The sequence below is a fragment of the Mugil cephalus genome, chromosome 15, assembly GCF_022458985.1.
Source record: "Mugil cephalus isolate CIBA_MC_2020 chromosome 15, CIBA_Mcephalus_1.1, whole genome shotgun sequence".
Taxonomy (NCBI): Eukaryota; Metazoa; Chordata; class Actinopteri; order Mugiliformes; family Mugilidae; genus Mugil; species Mugil cephalus.
Window position 1 is genome coordinate 10890733 of NC_061784.1, and position 25133 is coordinate 10915865.

Below are 25133 nucleotides of genomic sequence, written 5' to 3' on the forward strand. Positions count from 1 at the left end.
TGAGTGTTAGCTTTCTGTAAGCTCAGGTTTTATCGCATCTAGGGCCTTTTCCTCTCATCTCCTCCTCCTTGTCCCTTCTCCAGGTCACTGCAGCAGTTGGTCGATGTAAATTCAGACCAGCTATTAGGCTAATTTCCTCGCAGCTGACTCACCCTGGAGACGGTCAGTAATAAACTCTATGCCAGATGGAGAATACTGTGCGCTATAGCGCTGAGATCACTGTTGATAATTCCCTTTTTTCCCACCATTCAACACACGAGGGCTAAGGCAGGGCGAGGGGAACATGTGGGAGTGTTCGTGTGGCCGAGTGTGATAGCTTCCAAGTGTGAATAGGCAAACGAGAAAATGAGGAAAAGATGTTAAAAAAAAAAAATGTAAGAATTTAAAATATCACATTCTTAAAAGGGAAAAAAAAAATCCCAGAAAAATAAATTACTGAACGGGATAATAATTCAAATTGTTGTGGCGAGTGGAAAAATGTGTGTCATGTATGGAAATAATGAGCTGAAGAGTGAAACACCAGCCTTTCAAAAACCAGTGCCACTGCAGATATGCTGCACTATTAGTTGATATGCAGCCAGCGTGCAACTCCTGTCCAGGTCCTTCATCGCGGGGAAATTAGGCAAACAACCGAGCTGCTGCCAGCTTCACCATGACTAAAACGGTTTGAGGAGATGAGGTGAGAAGGGAACGTGAGGGTGTTGAGAAAAGGGGGCGCCTCGTGAATGCGGTGGCTGTAACTGATCAGGACATCGGAGCGAGGATTGAGGAGTCGTGAATTTGAAAACGGGGAGGGGCGGTTACATGAGATCCCGACCTTAACCCCGGCGACCCTTAGGGGAAATACTACAGAAACCCATGGGTGTACACATAAACTCCGAGGTTTACTGCATGTATAAACACACCGCATACTAAATGGTGGTTTCATGCATGTGTGTGTCTGGCTCGGCGCACAAAAAGCAGATACAAAAAGATAAAGTGAAGAAGACCGAAAACGTGGAAAAAGAACAGACCCAGACACGCAGGCAGAGTGTGCGGACTATTTGAGGGCTGTCCACAGTAAATCACAGTAATAGTTCTCTTTGAAAATTCCTGTAAGTGAGGTCCAGCAGAGGGACGCTGCTGGCCAACTTAATAGTGCAGATTAAATCTCTATAGCTGGACTATAAACGGGCGTCTCTTTGTTTCCATACGTCTTCTATAGCCCGCATCTCACATTACCTCTGTCCTGACTCTGTGGTCTTATGGCTAACCAACCCTGACTCCTAACTCCTAAACCTGACTCCCGTCTCCTCCAGGTGCCATTAAGCCTAGAGCAGTGGTTCCGAAACTGGGGGCCAGACACCATTACGTGGCCTAAGGGGGCTCTAGGGGTCTAAACTCAAATGAGAGTAGTTTGTCACTCACACAGCATTGTGAATTATGGTTAATGATTTAATATACAAATATAATAAGGCATAGGCTTCTATATTTGGTGTCCACATGCAATGGGCAACTTTTTCTGGGTGTGCAATTAAAAAGTGGTTATTTCATCTGAGGCAAAAACTGTATCTGGGTCTGTGTCTATATTAGAGATCGACCGATATGGATTTTTTAGGGCCGATGCTGACTTTTTTTACATCAGCATTGGCAGATGGAAGATATGCGCTGCAGATTTTTTGTTTGTTTTCTGCTTTTTTTTTTTTTACCAAAAACATGAACATTTTTGAATTCAATGAAATTTTTAAAGCTCTTACCCATACAAATTAAAAAATGAAGATAGGTAAAAAGTGGTAGAGCACAAACAGGGGTGATTCTAGGCTCAGAAACGTCAGAAAAGACGTATCTCTATTCAACTCGTATTTTTGGGGGTGCTCGACATGCCTATGAGCATTTTCCAGCTTCCACTTTGTTAGTGGGGGAGGGGCAATGTATGGGCTGCATGGGTCCGCAGCATCTCCAGCAGCACATAGCTGCCTGTAGATGTGCCAGTCTGTAAATCTTGCCAGGTAAAAAGAAATATATGTGTATTGGTCGATATGACACCAGTAAAAAAACGCAAATATCGGCCAGCCCATATACAGTATCAGTCGATCTCTAGTCTATATCAACTAACTGCCAACTGTTATTTCACTAGATCGTGAAAACAGCTCTACTCGTGACTACATGGCCTCAAATGCTACCGTCTGAAACGAGAAATTCTACGCCTATCTGACATCAACATGATATCCTATATGCTGCACGCTATATGTCATAACCAATACAGGGAAAGTTCTTCCCTCCCTTGCAGTGGATCTGACACCATGTGCGTGTCAGGTCTTTGCTCCGCATGCCTTCACAGACAGTAGTCCTTTAGTAAGTCTTTGCTGGTCCAGCATGAATATGAATATGGGTGGAGGCGGAGGAAAAGCCCCAAGGATGCAACTGTCAGCTGTGATTCTGTCGCAGGAGTTGAGTTGTAAATGTACCTTTGTCTCACACACCTGAGAGATCCCAGTGCATCTGACACAGTCATCCTGTTTTGAACAGCTGAGCCAACATCAGGCTTTAATGTTGGACGCGGGGAGAACCCCACCCTTCTTCTATTGTAGGTTTTTTCCATAAGTGGGAGAGACTGATCACTAAAGCAGACCCTTAATCCAGGGGTCTCTGGTACCTGCTCCCTCATTATTCCCCTCCAGAGCTGAATCCAATGGAGTCCTTCTTGGGCTTGGACAGCTCAGAACGTTGGAGGAGTATGAACGGTGGAATTGTGGTGTCATTGTTAAGTCACTCCTTAAGCCAGCTGTCAGCCAAGAAATAATTGTGTGTTTGTTTTATTGGCACATTCTCCAGCCAAGGTAACCTCTGAATGATCCTGATTATACCGGCATTGTATGCCCGAACACATAATGTGTGTATACATTTGTGCATAAAGGTCGGCATTGACTGGGGCAGGGAGCACAGTGAGAGCATACATACAAAAATGAGTGAATGACTGATTTATTAGGTGTATAATTGCCACGGCTCTCCTCTATCTTGGCTGTGGATCTCTGCTGGATGTCCAGTTTGCGTGCGCGCGCCCCGCTATGTGTGTTGGAGCGGACAGCGTGCAACGGAGTCGGATTAATGGAACACTCAGCACGCAGCTCCATGCAGACCACCAGCATTGCATTAACCTTGTGTATGGAGATATTGAAAAGGAAAGGCCGTGAAATCGCGTGTATGGCCGAGTATGGGTGTGTTTGGCAGGTCAGCTGCACGCCTGTCCATCTCATTTTCATCTCACAGTCTATCCTTTTTTCTTTTTGTGCGTAAGAATAGGCTTAAATATTTGAAAACCTTGAAGAAGCGTGTTTTAAAATCGATTAAAAAAAAAAGAAGGTAGGTTACCTTTCTCTCAGTGGAGCCACTGTTGACAATACCAGAGCCTCTTTTGTCATGATGTACTGGGCTGTGATGTATATATATGTTTGTGCTAAAATGTTGAATTAAAAGGGGGCATCGGATGCCCCAATTCCACAAGCGTACTAGCAGAGTAAAAAACAACTGTATGACACTAGCAAATAAAAATTAATGGCAAGGCATGGATGTCTAACATTAGCTGTGGGGGATCCAGATCCTAAAGGTTGACATATTTGGTCCTTAGCCTGACATCTGAACATCTGATGTGTGTGTTCTGCTAAATAAGCTGCGTGATCTTGGCTAGCTGCAGAGTCAAGGCCATCAGGCCTCAGTAATGTAATGCCGGTGACAAACCTTAGCTTTAGCCATCGTTGCATTCACCCTATCATTCCTTGGCTACCTGTCCTCCCTCATCATTGACAACATGTTAACAATGATACACCGTTTCTGTGGTGTCGTGCTGCTAGCTGGTTAGCGTGCATGACTTTAGAGATAGATAAAGATACAGCACGACAGAAATTTGTTTACTTGTTGATTTTTTTGATGTGGTTTTATTGGTTATTACATTTTTGCACACTGCAGAACAGAGCTCCCCCAGTGGCTGGCGGCAGTATAGCTAATTGTTTCTAATAAGTTCTGTTTTAGTTTTAGCCACACAAACGGGATGTGACATCATCATGGAAGTGGAAAAATAAATAAGTGAGTACATTGTAATATCCTACATTCTTTGTAACTGGTGGCGGTAGAGCAGAGCGCAGAAAATGTGTCTAGAGGAAGTGTGTGTGGGTCATTAATAACGTGGCTCCACACAGTCTCCAAACCCACTGGATGGCGCCGCCCATATCCCTGTAATTCTACTATCATTGCAAAGTGGAGATGCAGAGTCCATATTTTATACAGTCTATGTGTGTCTAAAAAATGAATCGTGAACCTTCATTTTCATAACATGTTGTTGATAGTTTTTTTTTTTTTTTTAAATGTTTTAAACTTTGCATTTCAGTTTTTAAGTTACTATTAGTAGTGGATCGGGATTCCAGGCCCGATCTGGCATCTCCTTTTGACTCCTGGAGACACTCCGCTACATCTGTTACCCTGGTGACTCAATGTATCTCATTTAGGATTTCAGCCAAATGCTTTCTGGTGATATGTCAAGTCTTAGTGATGTTCAGTCAAAAGACAGAAAAGCCAAGACACATGCACACTTGCAGACGCCCAGAGACCTGCGCCAGAAAAAATCGTATTCATCAATGACCTCGTGAAAATGAAGACCTGAGTACTGTCCTCTAAATCATGAAGAGGGTGAAAAGGAGTCAAATCACTTCATCACAAAGTGCACAGACCGGAGCCACGACTGAAAACAAGAGGTGATGATTGGGAAAAGAGTGGTTAAGGACCTCGAAAGCTTTCCTCCAAAAATAGGAGAACACGTTTTGTTTTTTTAGTATAAATGTATATTTAACTGAAGCGTAGAGACTGAACTCATTGGTCACGGACAAAATTCCCTTGCCAGATTATATGATTCATTTGTGCATGTTAACTCAAGGCTGTCCTCAACTCCTGCAGAACCTTTCCCACTGAGAACCTGTTTCAGAAATACTAAATGAGCCACTGATTGGACTTAAAGCCAAGGTTCAAGTCCTTTGAATGGTAAACCACTGAGGACGGCTCTGAATTCTGAGCCTTAATTATGTGTCTTCGGGGCTGTGCAGCAGGGGGACATTAATTAAGCTAAATGATCCTTCCTCTACAAAACACTTCGCAGCATTCATCGAGGAACAAGCGGGAGAATTGCTCCCGCGGCGTGAAATATAGGTGTGCATTGTACGGAGCTGTGGGCAGCCCCGGACAACGCTACGGGGTTCACATCCACTCCACTGTGAAAGAGAGGCAGCTGGAAGGAAGGGACAGGCTGAAATGGAGGACGTGTGATCGGACTGAAAACGGGGCGTCTGCTGGGCAAATAAATATAAAAGAATAATCACGCACAAAAAGAAAAAGAAAGAAAGAGAGAGAGAGAGAGAGAGAGAGAGTCCAATCTATTTTATGTTGTAGTTTTCCATTTTGGAAGCTGGTCCCTCCTTCCTCCTCCTTCATATTTCACACACATGGCCGGGATGGATGGGGCTGTCGAGTGGCACTCTGGGATTACAGGCACACACATAAACACATACAGATACACGTGCATCCTCACATTAATGCGTTCACAAGCCCTGTACATGCTCACACACACACACACACACACACACACACACACACACACACACACACACTAGATATTGAGGAAGCCTGTGAGGTGATTGTTACCAGATGAGGAGGTCGTCCATCCAGCCTCACTCTGTGACAGACAAAAGATTGCACCGACTTTTCCTCATCCTTTCCTCAATGTGTGTGTGTGTGTGCGCGCGCATGTGCGTTTTTGTGCGACAGAGACGGAGAGAAAGACTTTTCAAGCATGTTCAAGTAGTTTGGAGGGGGAGGGGGCTCGTGTCTTAATGAATGTCCTGTAATGAATGAGCGGTAGACTAGACCCCCCCCTCTTTTTTTCACTGGATGAGCTGGCAGCTGGCATATGTGTGTCCCATTCAAACGGAGTGACATGTTTAATTTGACAATTAAGAAAACAAAGGACTGCACGGAGCCACAGTTGGAGGCTGTGTATACCGCATGTGTGCGGGTGCCACAATCAAGATTCATTACCGAGCCCAAAGAGACAGAAGGGGAAGGGGAAGTGGTGCGGATGCGGATGCGGCGTCCCAAAAAGCCGAAGGAAACCTGGGCTGTCAGGTCAGATAAGGGGGGAAAGAAAAGGAGCCATGAGCGAAAGCAAGGCAAGGAGCAGAGCAAACTTAAACGGGAATTTACTTTTCTGCTAATTCAAAACACCGGCCCTAAGCTCTCGCCAGTCAATCTGGCTCACGCGAGTATTTACAGTTGTGGAAAGCAGGGAAAGCATTACTTCAGTTTACCTCAAAGCAGCAGCAGCAGCAGCAGCAGCAGCAGCAGCAGACCACAGGGACTTAAAGGTGATGCAAATAAATCTGGCGCGCCGTGTTTCTTTTCAGCTGGCTGAGGATCGTTAACCTCACATTATGTCACACTTCAGGTGTTGTAAAAGCAAGCCGAGGGCTTACTCATGCACACGCAGCGTCTGTCTTGCAAGTGCGCGTGAAACTGTGCTACATGAAATCGCATCCATGCAAAAACACAGCTCGTGCTCTACACGGGGAATAGTGAGCCAAATTAAAGCCTGTTTCCTCAGAGGTAAAGAAGGATTTTTTTATATATATATAATTTTTTTTGGCCTAAAGAATCCAGCATTGTAACAAGGAACTAAGGGGCCTGTTAAAGGAGTTTTACAGTTTCTAAAACCACTGCGTTTAATGCTATGTACAATTTAACAAAGGATATTCTATTCTGTTCTTCTCCGTTTAAAGCGCACGTTTTGGCAAGTTCGCAGATATGAAAAACAGCCAAGCAGCCTCCTATATGTGTGTTACATTTGACCATAACCCATAAATCATTCCGAGACACTTTTACCTCAGCCTTTGAGCAAAGTCTCCTGAAATTTTCATTTTGGATTTTGATTTAAATGTACTCTGATTTGCCGCGTGGCGAACGCTGCCAGAAAATAAATAATTCTTTTTCCATTTTGGCTGAATGAGGCCCAAATTTCCATCACTGCTTATCATAAGATACAGACGCTAACCCCGCTCCCCATAATTCCTTCTGTCTGCCCCTCTTCCTCCCCCTCCTCCCCCTCCTCCTCCCCCTCTTCCACCCCTTGCTTTATTCCCTGTGGTCCTGAGAGTCCTGTTACCATGGTTACCGCTGAACGATGGCTCCAGCCCTTTAGAAAACCATCGTGCTCCTCCACCTCCCCCCCCCCACACACACACATACACACCAAACCACACACATGCACATGCTATCTGTATGAAGTAATGGCAACCATCCTTCACGTGTGTGAGTGTTCACATGAAGACTGTCTGCCTGCTCCTCTCTGTGCCCAGTTACAATAACATGACCCCACTCTCCCCGTGACAGCGTTGGAAAAACACCTTTCCGTGGACGACTCCTCCCTTCACACGGACCCACACACATGCACACACACACACAATCCAATCTACGCTCACTCTCATCTGGCTGCTCTAATTTGCAAAGACAGATATAGTCCCCTCGCTGCAGCTATTATCACGTAATCAATAGCACCCAGTGCAACCTTGTGGCATTTCTCGTAGCTTTCTCAGTGTGCGCACTGTAGACGCAGGGGGGTGTGACAGACCGCTTTAAAAATAAATTACATCTAGGAGGACTCTCGTTACTGTGTTTCCGTAAAACGCTGTGTTGGATGACCCGCGTGGCTGCTGTGCCCACGGCCCCACATCCTCTTCTCCTCCGCACTGCTCTGCTTTAGTAATAAATATGTGTTTAAGTGTGTGTGTGTGTGTGTGAGAGAGGAAAGCAGGGCAGGAGAGGAACAGCCTGTTTCAAGGGCGTACTCAGACACACAGAGGTGAAGTCACGCACGTAAACGCTCACACACACTCACTCACACACACACACACACACACACACACACACACACACACACACACACACGAGTAACGGTGATGAATTGGCCCGGCCCCACCTCCCCTGTCCTCCTTCCACGTCCCTCATTGTCATGGTAACCATCAGCACCTCGGCTGCATCCCGCATCCAGGCTTTCACACCAGCCATCCTTTTTGTCTGGCTTTTTTTCTTCTTCTCTTTTTTTTTTTTTTTGCAGCCTTGTTCACTGAGTTCTGGTCTTTCCAGAGCTCCTACATTTCACTGCTATGAATCATCGGCAGCTTCAGCTCTTCGCTAATAAGATATACGCTATATCCAAAATGTCCGCAGCGGTTTTTATAACGCGATTATGGATGTTTGGGAGAGCTAAACGTTGGAAGGCTCGCATTTTTAACTGACCTCAGCGCCTCTACCCTTGCGCAGCATCAGTCAGTATTCAATATGAATGGGCTGTAATTGTAATTGTGACCAATTATTTCCGTTACTCACCTAATTTGCCTCATCATGTTACTATTATGAAGTCATTAGGCCCACATGTTGGTTCACGATATCACTTCAGCATCTACCATGTCATCCAAACCGGTGGAGGATCTACGAATTGGAAGTATTGTTTTGTTGTTTCAGATTTTCTGTTGGCCAATCTAAACGCGTTCACTCCCCTTTTAAGGCCAGGTAACGTCACATCATTACACTCAATTAATATGATTGTGCTGTGTGGTAAGGCGCCGAACAGCCGCGATTTCGATCGGTCAGATTCAGACTGCAGCCCATTACCGCCGCTGCAAACTTTAACACAAGCGCGCATTGTGTTAAATTTCATTCACAGGGTACGTAGCATCTGTTCTGCACTTCCTGTCATCTTAGTTTCTGCATCTGCATGACTTGAAAGGACCCTTCCTCAGATAAGAAACAAAGGCTCGGGAGGAGAAAATGCCCTTTCGATGGATTCACATTAGCCCTCGTATCCGGTGTTGAAGCAGCTGATCTGGAGCGCCGAGATATTTGCAATCAAGCGGCTCCTCTGTAATCGCGCCCGGAGCGGGGCACAAAGTGCTCGGCGACGCTTGCCAGCAGCGTGGGTGTTTACCAGCACGCATGTGTCTGTGGGGGAAGCATGTACGCGCGGGTATAGATAAGTGCGCGTTCGTTTGTGTGTGTGTGTGTGTGTGTGAACACCACTTGACAGCGTCAGGAATCACTTTCGGCTTACTAAATTGATATTCCCCTACAGAGAGCGGGACGCCGGCCAACGTCTGGGCCTGCCAGAGAGACGGGGGAGGGACGGACCGGTCTAAGAGATGGTGTAATGGTTTGTACAATCGCACATAGATACAAACGCCACAACAAATTGTCTACACCTGACTTGCAAGGTCATTGCAGCTTGGAAGTCGGTGCAAGTATCATGGTATTGTTGTATCGTTGGAGCTTCATGAAGGTTTTAGAGGCTGTGGTTGGTGGTACTACTGTCGTCCTGATGTTAATTTTATTTTAATAATTTTGTTGAACACAGTTTCACAAACTACATCCTGCAAAAAGATCATAGGTTTGAACTACCACCTTTCAACCTAAACTGCATTATAACGAAAGCAGGACTGTTGTGTTAGAACACATTCATCACACCGATGGGCCACAACATTAAAACCACCGATAGTAGAAATAAATAACATTGACCATCTTGTGACAATACAACATTCTACTGGGAAACTTTTGAACCTGGCATTCGCGTGGATGTTACCTAGACATGTACCACCCACAAAGACCAGACACCCCCACCCCATAGCAATGACACCTCTTGACGGCAGCAGACATCCCCAGCAGGATGCAGCCTGACACAGACACACACACAAAAACAGTTTCAACCCGTAGGACTCACACCACAGGACACCCTCAGAAGCTTGTTTTGAAGGCACAAGGGAGACCTCCTACACAGTATCAGGCAGGTGGTCATAAAGTTATACCTGATCAGTCGTAACGTCCTTATAACGTACTCATCATAAATATTTTGTATAGTAGAGTTACTCTCTTAGGTACTTAGGAACCTAAGAATTAAAATCATTTTTCTAACTATCTGGATAAAAACAAATCAACGGGACATTAGATTCAACAGAAAAAAAATCTCTTTTCATCTTCCAAGCACAACCAACTGCTCCCGCTTGCCACAACAGTCCCGCTCTGCTGAGCCGTGACGGGAAAACATTAAGCTGCGGTGAGTGACAGCAGCTAGGACAGCAGATGTTGACATTTAACGATGGCTGGTGCAGCTCCCTGCCACTTTTCCCGTTGTCAGTTCCTTTGATCCATTTTGTAGGAACAGAGTTACGCGCTGCATTCAAGCAACGACAGCTTGTGTAGTTAATTTATTAATTTATTAATTTTTTGTTTTTTTTTAATTGGTAAAATGGATTTCTCTCACACGAGCGTGTGAGTGAGGGCTCATCCGTTCACGGCGATGTACACGTCTTGCGCCTTTCCCTCTTAGCGTTGTACGCTTTGGCATGGAAACACCGTCTAGTAGCACTTTCCCCGCTAACTTCTGCGGGATGGACATGTTATTTCAAAACCAAGAGATTTATTCCAAGTAGTATAAAGAGCTTCCTAAACTGCACAGTGCACACTAGGGTGTGTTAGCCCGCAGTAAATCTGCTCCAAAACCACAGAACTGAATTTGGGCCACGTGCACCAGAAATGTTGGTTCTCCTAAATTGACATTAAATCTGACACATCCTTACTCTAAAAGTTAAATCACTTACAGCAGCAAGACGCAAGGCAGGCCAAATCAGAGGATTTACCTTACCTCAGCCAACACCTACCAGCCCGGCCAAATGCCTGCGAATGTATTCAGCGCGAGGTTAAAACATCACGTAGCAACTACTGTTTAATGTCAGAAAGAGTCATCTCGGAGTCCTTACACAACTCCAACACAAACACCCCATGCGCGAGCAGACTTCGGTCATCGACCTTGTGCAGTTTTCAGGGTGGGGATGCTGAAAGGTACGGTGACAGAGGAGATAAAGAATCCCTAATAACAACTTACATTGTTACGTAACGTAAGGTTCGACAAGGGGATAGACCACCCTGAAGCAGCTGACACGTGGATTAAAGCTCGAATTTGGGTGAAGCCTTGTCAGAGGTGCTTAATATTAAGTTTTTACAGAAATCATTTATGAACTGTACCAGTGGCAAGTAGTATATCAGTACTGGTACTTTACAGCAGACATCTGCAACATTTTTCAGGCCAAGGACCCCTAAACTGATGGAGAGAGTAAGTAGGGACCCCCTACATACTGTATGTCCTCTATATTAAACTCGGCCTAGTGCTATTTATAAATATATGCAATTATTTTGCATTCAATATGAAGCTATCCCTTATCTTTTTACTAAAATATGTTCGAGTCATGTTAAAAAATATATATAAAAATGTCTAATCAAACAAAGATTTTGCAACCCCCCTTGCAGTACCTCCGAGGACCCCTAGGGGTCACTGTTGAAGATCCATGCTTTACAGAATATTCAATTCCTGGCTTTAAAAAACAAAAATAAAAAATAATTTTATAAATCCAAAAAGGAAAAAACAGACACTTACCTCATCAGAGCTGCTTTTTAAATAAGCACTTTGCTCGATTGGTTCAGAACAACGCACTGTGTTAGACAGGGGAGCTTCAAGGCTGGAAATGGGACTTGGTTTGCTTATGAGGAAAAAAAATATATCAATAAAAATCTTTAAATCTAATTCTCCCGTGTTTATTGATTCTACCTTCCAACCTTTTTATCCCTCTCTGATCCTCTCTCCGTTAGTTGTCATCGCTCATTTGTTGGTTTCCGTCCCGTCGCTCTCGCAGTTGAGAATTTTTACAGTTGAAAAAGAGCACAGTGAAGTTATTTCCACTCCCGTAGCTCTTCCAACCATGCCTGACAGACAGCAGCCAGCAACCACAACACACACACACACATGTACGTGCACGGAGGCCCACAGTGGAAATAAGACTCCTACCTACTGCGGTTACTGTCCTTAAAGGTTGAAGCTCTGGTACGTACATTTATTTAAATTTGGACATCAAGATCTGACATTTTGTTATCACAAATACACTGCGTGTAGAGTTCACATCGTACGCCTGATGAAGTGTCGCAGGCAGGAATCGCAAGGAGGGAGAGAAGGGCACTAGTGGAGGTTAGTGTGGGCAGGTGAGAAGTAATAAAAGACCTCTTGTAAAAAAGATTCCACTATAGAGGAATGGAAACTTTCTTTGACTTTTTCCGATGTTGCTCTAACCTTTAATAGACATTTCACAGCGAGAACTATCCTTATAAAAGCCGAAGTCCAAAGAAAAGACGAGATGAGGCGCACGCATGACAGAAATGCATCTGGGACATGTAAAGGAAGCGAAGGAGACGTGATGTGGACCATATTGAATATAAAACACCTTTCTGTGATCTCATAAGGACAAGGCCAAAAAAAAAAAAAAAAGAAAGGACTTTGTGTCTTTTGGCACTATTAACGCATCGCAAGGTTCAGACTACTAATCTTCCTCTCTCTGCTCCTCTCGGTTCCTCCTGAGGTGAGAAGGAAGGAGGACGAGGACGAGTCGGATTATTAAATTGATGATTCATTCGAGAAAACAAATATCTGTAGCTGCACTGTCTTTGACCCACGAAAGGAAAACAAATAGCGTGGAGAGAGCTGGGACACAGACACAACACCGGAGGAGCTCCGAGGCCGCCGCGCCAACACACACAAACACCCACGCGCAAACAACTCAAAGTCATGCCCGACTAGCGCAACAGCTTAAACCATTCACTTTTTTTCTTCTTTTTTTGTTTTTTTTAACCAGACTACAGCAGAGACAGAGAAGACAGAGATCTCGGTCACACCCAACGATGACTTCAGGTCTAAAATTGATCGGTCTTTTAAAGCCGAAAAGACAGAAATTGATACACTGGGAAACACACGCTCGCACGGCCCTTCACCCCTAAGTTTTTGACCACCTGCCGCCCCGCACTGAAGAACCCCTCCCAACGCAAACACAACACGGGGAGGCACAGGAAGCACGCTAATTTACACCAACTTAACTCGGTGTGTCGTGTAATTAGATTAGAGCGACCTAATGAACTGCAGAGCAACACGAGAATCACCTGCTGCCGGCATGCGGCGTGTACGTGCGTGTGTGTGTGTGTGGGAATGTGTGTGAATGTGTCTCTCTGAAACGGCGGAGAGCCGGAGAGGTGGAGGATTTGAAGAGACGGTGGCAAAATGGATGCTCAGGCGGAGACGGAGGCGACGTCCGGACAGCCGATAACCGTTTGAAGAGAGACGCACAAAGCAAAAGCAGCCCAGGAGAGCTGCGACAGCGAGATAGGCTGGAGAGAGAGGAGGGAAGTGTGAATGCGTGGCTGCAGTTTTGTCTGCTTTCTTTGTGGGGGATCCTGAGCCTGCAGCTGTTTGATATCGGCGCGTTCCACCGACAAGGGGAGCTATCGCGACGGTTTTCTCGCTAAAGCCGAACACGTTCGCCTTATCGGTTTCAGACCGGTGATAGGAAACCTCTGTACAAAAGACAGAATTTTGCTTTTCGACAATGTATTGTCTGTAAGCGTTTATCCATTTCTGAGCTGATAAATGTGTTCGAGAGCTCAGGACTCAGGTCTACAAGATGAGCCCAGAAAACTAAATGTTGTTTCTTGGCTATAGTAATAAAAAAAAAAAAAAAAAAAAAACTTTCCTAACATTAATAATGTTTTGAATTTTGTACTGACTCATCATATTAACCCTCAGGCAAACTCAGGGACATTTTTCTCCATTTGGGCAAAATTTTCCTCTTAATTTGGCCACCATTTTGGATGTGTAACTGCATATGGCACAATTTTTTGTAACACAGTCTGTCTCTGCATGTGTTCTCTGCAAATTTTTTGATCTCTCAGCCATGGCACAATAAAATCACAGTTTTGTAAAGAGCTGAAGTGGTTTAAGAGATTTATGCAGAAAAAAAATGAAAAAAATCTTAATCTGTTACATCTTTATAGCAGTTTTTGGACATGGACGTTTTTGTCCACTAAGGTTACAAGAGGGTCCTAAATTAAAAGGCTGCCTGAGGGTTCAAATTAGAACTTGTGTGTTTTCATTAGCTTTTATATCTACATACGAAGCAGGTCCTCCTCCACTGAGGCTGCCATGATTCCACAGTAGCCCAGAGGAGGAGAAGCAAATACCAGCAGCATGATGGCTACTAATTCGGTTCTTATCTGCATCCCCTTGAGTAGAGTAAACTGCAGACTGGCAATTTGCCGACCCACAATTTGATAAAACATCATTTTATTCTGTTGGAAATTAAATGTATTTGCCCTGACCACAGTATGTCTGAAAGCATTGTGAAGGCATATCTGTGATGGGTTGATCTATAATCTACATAACTCATCATTTCATCCTCAAAACAGGGAGAATGAAGTGATGCCTGAACACATTTAGATAACAAGAAAACAAAGCCGTTTAAAAAAAAAAGACGCACAGTTTCTGGTTTTACTTTACATCTTTTAGCGTTTGTGATGTCTCCTCTTACGACCTATTGTGAGTCACTGCACAAGGGACAGAGAATAAAAAGGATGTTTTAGTCTTTAAAGCTCCAGTGCTTGGCAACACCAAGGAGCCCAGTACAAAGAAAGAAGTATTTTCCATTCTTGATAGAGCAGCCGTGAGGATAAAAGCCAACGAGACATGAGGTAAAAAGAAGAAAAAAAAAAGGGGGGGAGAATGCGAAGCGAGATAGTCACTACCAGATGAGATGAAGAAATGGAAGAGAAAGCAGTAAGACTGGAGAGGGATTGAAAAAAAAAAGTGAAAGAAGAAAAGCCCTTACTGCCATATGGTACAGAGCATTGGGCTTAATGAGGCGTGAGGCCATCCCGTCCACAGAGGCATCAGGCAGTCAGATCACACATGAATGAACACTCTGATAGGTTTAGAACGCAGCATGCGCCAACAACTTTTGATATGGAACCAAAACACTGCCGGAGCGAGCTGAAAGATCTGAAAAATGTTCCAGCGAAATGAAAGCCGTCTGATAAGAGTTTTAAAACTTTGAAGCTCATTAAAACTACTGAAAATATTCAGTAGTGGAGATTATGTCGAGATCAGGGGACAATCTGGGTCCTGAAGTGATACCTCTGCCCGAAACAGCATAAGCACTTCAAAAAATGATTTGCCCCATTAGGTTATCTGGTTCCATCCTGGGCAGATTTGGCAGCACCTGCGGTGACTCTGCACAGCCGCGTTTTTATCGACCAGAGAGGGCAGCAAATAGGCCTTGAAGGACTTATTAGTCATAAATGAGCGAGAAAAAAAAGAAGGGTGTACGTGTTCGCAGGCCAGTCTGTTGACTTCATAGCGATTCATGCAGAATAACTTTCTTCCCGCTCAAATTAACTGAAAGGGCTGCTTCGCCAAAATGATCAAAAGCTACGAATAGCTCATGAACATACAGAAATAAAGCAAAATGAGAAAAATGAAGAATCTGGCTGCTCATAGGTAGTATTTGAAAATGAAAATAAAAAAATCACATCATAGGGGGGAAAAAAAACTTTTTGGGGAATATCGCTTGCAATTCTGAAAGTGACCACCAGGACAAACTCTCTCGACACATCCTTGACCCAGCCACGCCAGAGGACAGCACACAGAGCAGATACAGGAGGGTCATTGTTACGGGGTGGGGGTGTGTGGTCTGGTCTGGGTGGGTGGTACATGTCTAAGCAACATCCACATGAATGCCAGATCCAGAAGTTTCCCATCAGAACGCTGCGCTGTCACCAGATGGTCAACGTTACTCACTTCTCCCGTCGGTAGTCATAATGTTATGGCTGATCGGTGCAAGTCTACACTGAATCTCAAGTAGTACACCAATTCAACACAGTGCCAACTGTTCAAGAGTCAAGACTAAAAAATAATATTTCCTAAAACACCAACAAAATGACACGACCACTGTCAATTTCACAAATCAAGCCCACTTCATTACGTACAAAGTTTATGGGGCTCAAGCGAAAAAACCCCAAACGGATTTCACTCATGGCATCCGAGTCTCCGGTAGCTAACAGGTGATGAATTCAGTGAGTGCTGATGGATGTTATGAGAATAGTCCGCATAGCGGACACACCATCCTGATCCTTCGTCACACACATCCTGTCAACAGCTGAGATACGTCTGAGGGAGAAGGAGAGCGGGGGGGGAAAGAGAGACAGGAATACTGTACCGGAGTGAAAGAAAGAAAGAGTAAGCATGTCCGAACGGGGGCCAGCTGTTAACAGCATGAAACGACTCACCAAAACCCTGGATCGCGCTGGTGTCTGCTATAGAGCGCGGACTTGTTATCGGTTACCACCTGTTTGATGCATCCTGGCATGTGGTGACAGGGATTGCTGCAACCTATAGCCTCGCTTCCCTCGGCTATTGGTCCAAGCAAATTAAACACACTGACAGATTAATTAAAACACACAAGACAAAGTTTCAACAGCGCCGGGCCATATTAAAGCGCAGCTGCCACTGGCAAGTCGAGAGAACAGGATGGAAGACATCAAGCGGTCAATAAATTTCATCTTCCTCCCTCTATTTCAAGCTTAATAAAAGCTCAAGTGTGTGTGTGTGTGTGTGTGTGTGTGTGTGTGTGTGTGTGTGTGTTGTGAGTCTGGGCTGGAGAAGAGTGTGTGAGCTCCAAGTGGAAGCTGCGGTTTGTTCTGGCTCCGGTTTCCGAGGGGTTCAGACTGAGCACAACACCAGCAGGGGACCGGTTCGGAGTTCCAGGAAGTTTAAGCCGAATACCTTCCTGCGTTCGGGGCGGTGTCGCCGCACATCTCTGGCTCCGCCGCTATTGGTTTAACAAATGCGATTAGTCTCAGTGTGGGCGCGCGTGTGTGTTTTAAATATGATTAGAGTTTTCCTATATCGAGGTCCCAACGTTGGACTTCACACCGAAAGGTCTGATTGCTCTGACAGACAGACGCGCCGTGTTTGTCTAAGTGGTTTCGTGGGAGGTTCGGGGGCGCTAGCTCCACCTGTCAAAAGAACCCTGTCTCCTTCCTTTGCGCTTTCGCTCTATTTCAGTCACCTTAACACCATGCCTACTTATGTGACTCTGCAATGATATCACCACGTGAAATAACAAATCTAAATTTCCCCCTCGGCCAGCAGGTTGGTGCACGTCGAAGTGCGATCCTTTTTAAACGCGTCAAATCACGGTTTCCAAATGAGCAGATTTAATCAACAGTTAACAATAATAAACAGTGGACTTCAAGGTTGCATTCATGTTTGACTTATTGTCCCTGCATTATTTCTCAAAGTGACTCCTATGTAAAGCGCTCAGAGACTTGGCAGCGCTGATGTGCAGCGGTGTCAACAAGTCGCTCCCCCTCTCTTTGTACATGTCCCAGATGAGCACATCTGTGTGTCTGTCCGCGTGATTGAGTGTTGTTTAACAGGCCTGACCAGGAAACCACATGCTGAACATCACAGGGGAGATGCATCACCTGCTGAAAGTGAGGTCTTGGCTTCAGGAGTGTACACAAGTACACACACGCAGATGTATGACACGCACGCACGCACGCAGAGTCACGCATGCTTTCCTCTTTGAGGTCCCGCGCTCGACTGTCCGAGCTTGAACCGGGGGTCACTTTATTTGACTTTTCGCCTCAGTTGTTCTATAAAAGTTTTGTTTACCCTGCAGCTCGTCTACCGGTGTCAGTCAGTGCTGCCTTTAAAGCGTGTGTGACCCCTGTGACATTAGCCGAGTGTTTTCCAGCAGTGAGGTTTTTGCCGGGTGTCATCGCGTCATTAGCTTTGACAGAAACTTAAGACGCGAGGACAAAAGCACAGATTACAACCAAGAAAGAGAGAAAGAGATGTAAAAATAATCAATGGTAGTGGCGGTGGCTCGGATCAGGTGATTAGATTTTCTTCACATGCAGGTTGGACTTTTAGCACCACTCTAAATATTTCACTTTTTATCTTTACCTTCTCAGGTTATGAATGTGATTCTGATGGATGTTCATGCCTTACAAGCACACACACACACACACACACACACACACACACACACACACACACACACACACAAACACACACACACAGGCACCATAACCTCCCATGCCTGGGAAATACTTTAAGGAAGCGGGGGAAGAGGAAAGTGGGGAAACCGAGAAATAAATAACTCCTTTGTGCCAGGGCTACATAAACAGTACAGCACATTACAGATTACTACAGTGGCCAAACTGATAAGAGGCTTCCTACACACTGCATATCTGTGTGTGTGTGAGTGTGAGTGTAAAACTGCATTAGAGCAAATAAAGGAAAAAACAGAGAGAAATGGGAAAAAAAAAGAAACATGGAAAACATATCCTTAGCAAAACAAGAGAGAGAAACGTATATTTCCTTCATACTCTCCTTCTGATAACACATTTCCTTGTTTAGATATTAAACGTTGGCTGATTTCCCCTCTTTTTCACACAAGTCCAAAATCAAGACTCAGCCAGCCGGGCCACTATAATAATTCCAAAATCCAAATAGTGATTGCAGTCTATTGTAAATATTGGTACAATTCTGAGAACATTCTGCCTGCGTCTCGACTCTGTCAGGAACGTGACAAAATCTCACAACAGCATTGTCGGGGCCAAACAGCGTCAGACAAAAATGTAAACGACTGGACCAGATGACCCAATTCTTCGCTTTGTCATTATCTGACCAGTGTCTCAATAGCCGACAAGGAGTCCAATTGGAGAACAAATCTGGGAGAAAATTCCTTTCGCCATGTTGTCAGGTCTAATATCGTTTATGCGTGTGTCCTGTCTGAGTGGCCACATATTCCATTATCCAAGAAAAAAGAAAAAAAAAAACACCAAGTACCATTACACTGCAAATTGCTGGCCTTGTGAAGTAGACGCTAGCTTGTAGAATCTTGGCTCAGCTACAGCAAGCCTAAAGGAACGTGTCGGAATAAGCAAATAAAACCTTATTCGCTCACTCTGGCATCCTGGAAAACCACCCGTGATGTCTGGCATGGGACTACGCCTGCGCCCACTGCCAGAATGACTGCCGGCGAGGATTGGAAAAAGGAGTAACAGTTGATTGCAACAACTCGAATGGAGGTCCAGAGGGTTCATTTAGTTGCACGGGGGATAGAATAATTCGACAGAGCGGAGAGCAAATTACAGGGTTCGGATAGACAGCGACATAGACTCTATCTGAATGCAACGGCACTCGGGGCTTTTGTTGTTTGAATCCTTCCAGGTTGATCGAGTGGTAGGCGATGCAGCTTCATTTGCATCTCGTATCGCCGCTCCTCATTACCTCGTCTTACTTCCCTCGTCTCATGTCTTCCCGAAGGAGCAGGTCCATATGCCGAGTGGTATTTCCACAGAATACCAAGCAGCCATCCTTTCCAATTGCATATCCGTGAGTCAAAACCTAAGCCGATTAGAGCTGAAGGAGCCGTCTGGATGAGTGGTGAAAAGTCTACAAGAAAACTCAAAACCAGTCCAGTTGCCTTTTTGTCTTAAGAGAACCTGCACGAATGTGAAATTCTACCATTAATCGTCTTTAAAAAATACTGAGAAAAGCCTTTTTTTCTCTTTGTGTTCCTCCACTTCACATCAGAGGAGTAAGACCAGCCTGTGAAAACAGTGGGTCTAAAACAGTGCACGACGCCAAGTTAAGACCTTGGTAAAAGACAAATAGTCCAGGCATGCCTTTTCACTTTCCAGGAGAGGTCCTCCTTTTATACCAGTGCCGCTGGAGATAAAAACAAGACGGCAGAAAAGCAGCAAGATAATGCGCCGATACCGAGTGCAACTCCTGGTTACCACAGCAACTCTATGAGGTGAGACAGAGGACATACCGGAACAGAGTAAATCTCCTCAAGGTAGCTTCAAGAAGCCTCACTTTCTGCCTTTCTCTCTGTGTTTTCTTTGCTCCCTCTAAATGAACACATTAAGTGGCTCCATTTCTCTCATCTCAGGGCTCAGACTTGATGAATTACATCACAGCGTGTCGGGGCTTCCAAGGGCGCTGTCCCTTTCTAAAATAAAACTTTTGCTTTTCACTTCTGACGTGACTTTCATTTCCAGATGGGTTCGCATTGATGTATAAATCAGGCTTTGGCCAGGGGAGTAATCAGAGAGGTCTTAAGGGGAGGGTGTGGGTGAAATGAGAGTGAATAAAGAGATGAGTAGACAAGGGAGACAGCGAATACTTAGTTTTGGCTGTATAAATACGACAAGCCAGCAGGCAGAAAGATTGAACGCCGTACGAATTAAAAATGGCAGTTACAAAATAAATGATCTTGTATTTATAAAGCACTTTTCTACCCCATTGGTATTCAAAATGCTTTGCAGTCACAGTGACACATCTACTCATTTGTTCACGCAAAGCACTCACACATTCACACACCAGCAGCCTGGAGCAAGGGAGGGATCCGTGTCTTGCTCAACACTTCAACACTTCGGCATGTGGCATGTTACGGGTATCCGACTGCAAACCCTCCAGCTCACGGGCCACACATTCTACCTACTGAGCCACTGCCTCCAAATAACAGATGGGTGGAGTGAAAACAGAAAAAGAGAAAGATGAAAGAAAACAGAGTGGAAAGAGAGGCAGAGAGCCGGAGAGAGAACTCTCTTTGTCAGCATTTCCCTTACCTCTAAGAAGCAGGTCCCTGCTGGGGTGTTCTCCTTGATGGAGGCATTGTAGAAGCTGCTGGAAAACACAGGTGTGTTATCGTTGACATCCTGCAGGACAATGTCCACTTTCGCTGTGGATGACATCGGTGGCCGGCCGCCATCTGTCGCAACAACAGTCACACTGGGAGCTGGTTCGGATTCAAAGTCCAGAGCGGTTGCAGTGGTAATGATTCCCGTAACTGGGTCGATCGAAAACCAATCAGAGTGAGAGTTTTTGCCCTTCAGCAGGCTGTAACGGATGTCCCCATTGGGGCCCTGGTCCTTGTCCCTGGCAGTAACTTGAAGAACGAAGGATCCAGGATACACAACCTCAGGAATAGTTTGTCGGTAGGCCTGCTGGTCAAACAGAGGCGGGTTGTCATTGACGTCGGTCACCTGGATGGTAAAAGAGGACTCTGCCCTGAGGGGAGGTGTGCCAGAGTCTGTCGCCATCACCCTGAGGTGGTACGAATCTCGCTCCTCTCTGTCCAAAACCTGGTCGACATATATCAGGTAAATAATGCTGTCCTTGGTTGTTAGAGCGAACTTCCCATCTCCCCCTTCGAGGGACACGTTAACGTTGGCATACTCTCCATAGTCTGGGTCAGTGACCGATATCCGAGCTACGTACTGGCCTGGTTGGGCTCCCTCTGAGATTCTCGGAGAGCCGTCCTCGCTGAGGAAGATGATGGTCATGGTAGGCTGGTTGTCATTGTAGTCACGGACGTGGATGGTCACAAAGGCATTGGTCACCTGGGAAAAGATAAGATTCTTGTTACTGTGCTCCACTTTAAAAGCATCACACACTGAGCTTAATCCTCAGGAATAATTAGTCATTATGCAATTACCTCAGGGTGGCTGGCATTGTCCCTGGCCTGCACCACCAGTTCATGGACCCTCTTCAACTCGTAGTCCAAGGGTCTATTCAAAGTGATGACCCCTGACTTTATATCAATGACAAAGTAGCGCTCAGGGTCACTCTGACGCCGGTTGATTTCATACAGCACCAGACCGTTGTCGCCTTCGTCCTCATCTGTTGCAAACACCTGCAGAAACGAGTCAAGTAACAAATTAACCCGGTGAATCTGGAGAGACTGCTATTATTACTAACACTGAGATGACTTTAACTAACCTGCAGGATGCTACTTCCTTGTGGGAGACTTTCGGAGATAATAGCATGGTACCGGCTCTGATTGAAAACCGGCACATGATCATTGATGTCAGTCACTGTCACTTCCAGGGTCATGGATCCCATTCTTCTCGGTGAACCCCCATCATACGCCTCCAGGACAAGGGTGTACGATGAGCGTTTCTCCCTGTCCAGCCGCCCGCTGACCACCAGGTCTAGATACAACACCTTATTAGCAGCTCTCTTCGTCTCAAGTTGGAACGTCTGACCTACATTTCCCTCTCGAATAACATAGCCTTGGGTGGTCAGCTGGTCCTTGTCTGCATCCGTCGCAGGCTCCAAGGAAAATCTTGTCCCCACCACTGTGTGCTCAGGGATTTTGAGAGCGGCTTTCTTTTTGGGGAACACGGGTGCGTGGTCATTGATGTCGTTGACAGTGATTGACACCTCAATTGTGATACCCGTCATCGTCACGGCGATAAAGCTATAGTGGTCCCTCTGCTCACGGTCCAGGCGACGCGCGGTGGTAATGATGCCCGTGTTCTCGTCAATGTTGAGGTCGTTGCCAACACCTGTGCCCTCATGGTCTGAGATGAAGTAAAGACTGGCAGTTTCACCAGGCGGCAACCCGGCGCTGATGTCTCCGACAATGGTACCTGCCGGCTGCTCTTCATCCAGCTGGAGTTCCAGGGCTCCGAGAACAGATTGTGACTGAACCAGAGTGAAGATGAAGCAAAAATAAAAGAGCGGTTTCTGTTGCCACAGACTTGAATGCACACAGGGTCGGCTGACCCAAGCCCTCCGTCTTGACCCTTTACTTGTTATCGGCATGGCTGGGCTCTGCTACGCCTGGGAGAAAATACAAAGAGGGAGAAAGACAAAGATCAGAGAAGACATAGATATATTTTATGAAAAATTCACCATATTCTCTCAGCACGAAATGAAAACAAAATGTTCTTTAGTTTCAAAGTGGAGTATGCATCTTAAATCCTTGCATGACAATGTGCTAACACTTTAACAGTCCAGAACTGATATTAAAGACGCTGCCTGACGAATTTCAGATTTTTTTTCCCCATAAAATGGATATACATACTGTATAACATTCTGGAAAGACCTACTCAGCTGGATCAGGAACCTTTGAAATAGCAATGGAAATGGAAGTCTAAATCGGTCCAGAATCCACATGGCTTTAACCACACCGAGGACCGAACCATAAACTATATTTATCTCAAGGATAACATTTTTTATTCACTGGGTGAGAACATCTTAAAGTGTCCAGAACATCACACATTTAAATCCCAAGGGAAAACCCATTAAAGACACTAAATCCATTAAAGAGCAAAATCCTTTGTAAGAGCTTTTATATCCAACACAGATGACAACGGTTAATGTTCACATACAGCACACACACATGCACAAACACATGGAATGCATGGGAAAGTACGTATATGGCTGCTTCACCAGGGTCTTGATCGGGTGAAGAAGCCATATAAGACTGTAAGCTGCGCCTATATGAAACAAACACTGAATCATGCACACATCCAAAAAGGTAATACCATTCCCATGCTAATACTAAATCTAATCACGAACAGACAAACATGCTCCAACTGTCCACACGGTCCCTGCATCAGAGTCAAACTCAAACGTTTGTTTATTGTCGGCCTGTTGTGCCCAATCACAAGCCTTTCCAAAGCTCACCTGTCACAGCCTGAGCTACCCCGCAGCAAAGCCACCATCTGGCACTTTTAGCAAGTTAAAACAAACACCAGTAATTATTTGCAAATGGTAATTGACCCAGCTTTGACACACATAGTTTTGCATACTACCATAGAATCCTGGAAATACACCCATAACTGTTCTGGCGAGTTTAGCCGAACAAGTTTAACTGCACTCTCACGAGATAGATGCACATTTTAGCCCTTGATGAGGTCTGCAAATATTTAGATTGTGTTCAAATTGAGACCAATTGTTTATGCATGTTCCACTCGTATTTATAAGGGAAGATTTATTGAGCATGTAACTCTTCAAAACATCCTGCAATGCGGAAAGCAATCTAGCCCTGACATAAATCATCCATCACACTTTGAGACCAGAGGCTCGAAGATGATGGTTTAACAATCCTCTACACTGATCCGAACATTAATACCTAAACTCTATGGAATGTGAATGAGCTTTTACTAGCTAATATTTGCTCCAAAAAAACATAAGTGTATAACGCAGGCGAAATGCCAGCAGCGGACGGAGAAGGGAGGCGAGCTTACGACGCCGGGTGTTGGCCCTCGCCGGTCAGCCATGTTCACCCAGACAATCACTCCCACAGTGCATGTATAATCTGGACAGTTAACTTCAGGAATGTATTCCATCTCTAGAGGAAAGGCCAACCTGCGACCGGCTGCAGGATTTGCACGTACGTTGAAGTGGAGCGTTCATACCCAGATATACAAGAAGTGAACTCCTGGAAGCAAGTGGAAAGACTCACTGATATCCCATGTGCAATGTCAACACGGTAATCTATGTATTTCTAATAGATAATAATTTAAAAGTAAGGCAGCACTTGGCAGTCAGTCACAAAAAATATTTTACAACAAATCTCTTGCAGGAGGAGAAACCCAAATCATTATTGCACTTTTTTTTGAGTATAAACACAAATAAAATACTATTATTTTATATCTGTCAGCCTATCTACGTCACCAGACTCCCGGGTGACCCTGACCTCCTGCGGTAGTTTATAAGGCCTCTGAGGAGGAAAGATTAATAAAGGCTATAGCTCCAGTGGGACAGGGAAAGGGACACCGATACTGGCCCCTCTGATGCGGTCACTGACCTCTACATCTGGCTCAGGCGGCTGCTCTGGACAGTTGCTGCACTCCTCCACAAAGAGGGAGGGCAGAGTTAAAACGGGGCGCACGGCTGCAGCACACACCCTTCCTTTGTTGTGTTTGTTGTGCATCAAAGTCAGTGTTTGCTTTCTGTTTTTTTTTGGGGGGGTGGGGGGGTGGGGGGGGGGGGGGGGGGGGGGGGGGGGACTACTGGGCTCTCCTCCTTAAATATGAGTGGGAAGAAAAGAGAGTGAAGAGAAGCTGAAGGCAGAGGTCTGAGGGAGACAATTAGGGGCGTGATGATGAAAAGAAGCCTTTCTGCTGCCGACGGGGAAACTCGGAGTCAGAGCTTGAGCCCTTTGAGACCCAGCTATGATGAAATTAACCCACAATATTATAATGGAGCCATTGAGGAGGCCAGGGAGAGCAAAAAATTAAAAAGAAAAAAAAAGAAGAAGAAGAAAGAAAGCAGAGAAATGGAAAGACTGGATTTAGGACACAATAGAAAAAGCGATTACTGTTTGCCTGGGTATGGCAGCCGTGTTGTCTTTAGGGACCACTGAACGGCGTAGGCAAAACCTGAA

The 25133-nt window shown here is 45.2% G+C and overlaps 1 protein-coding gene across 1 annotated transcript in view; it reads right to left on the reverse strand.

Annotated features, from left to right (window-relative positions):
* LOC125020817 (protocadherin-16-like) overlaps positions 1 to 25133 on the reverse strand; it is an 83419-nt gene that overhangs the window by 46326 nt on the left and 11960 nt on the right. Inside the window, 3 exon segments of the mRNA XM_047606339.1 lie at positions 20581 to 21354; positions 21450 to 21647; positions 21734 to 22579. Of these exon segments, the coding sequence (XP_047462295.1) occupies positions 20581 to 21354; positions 21450 to 21647; positions 21734 to 22561 (1800 nt within the window). The 5' untranslated portion in view covers positions 22562 to 22579.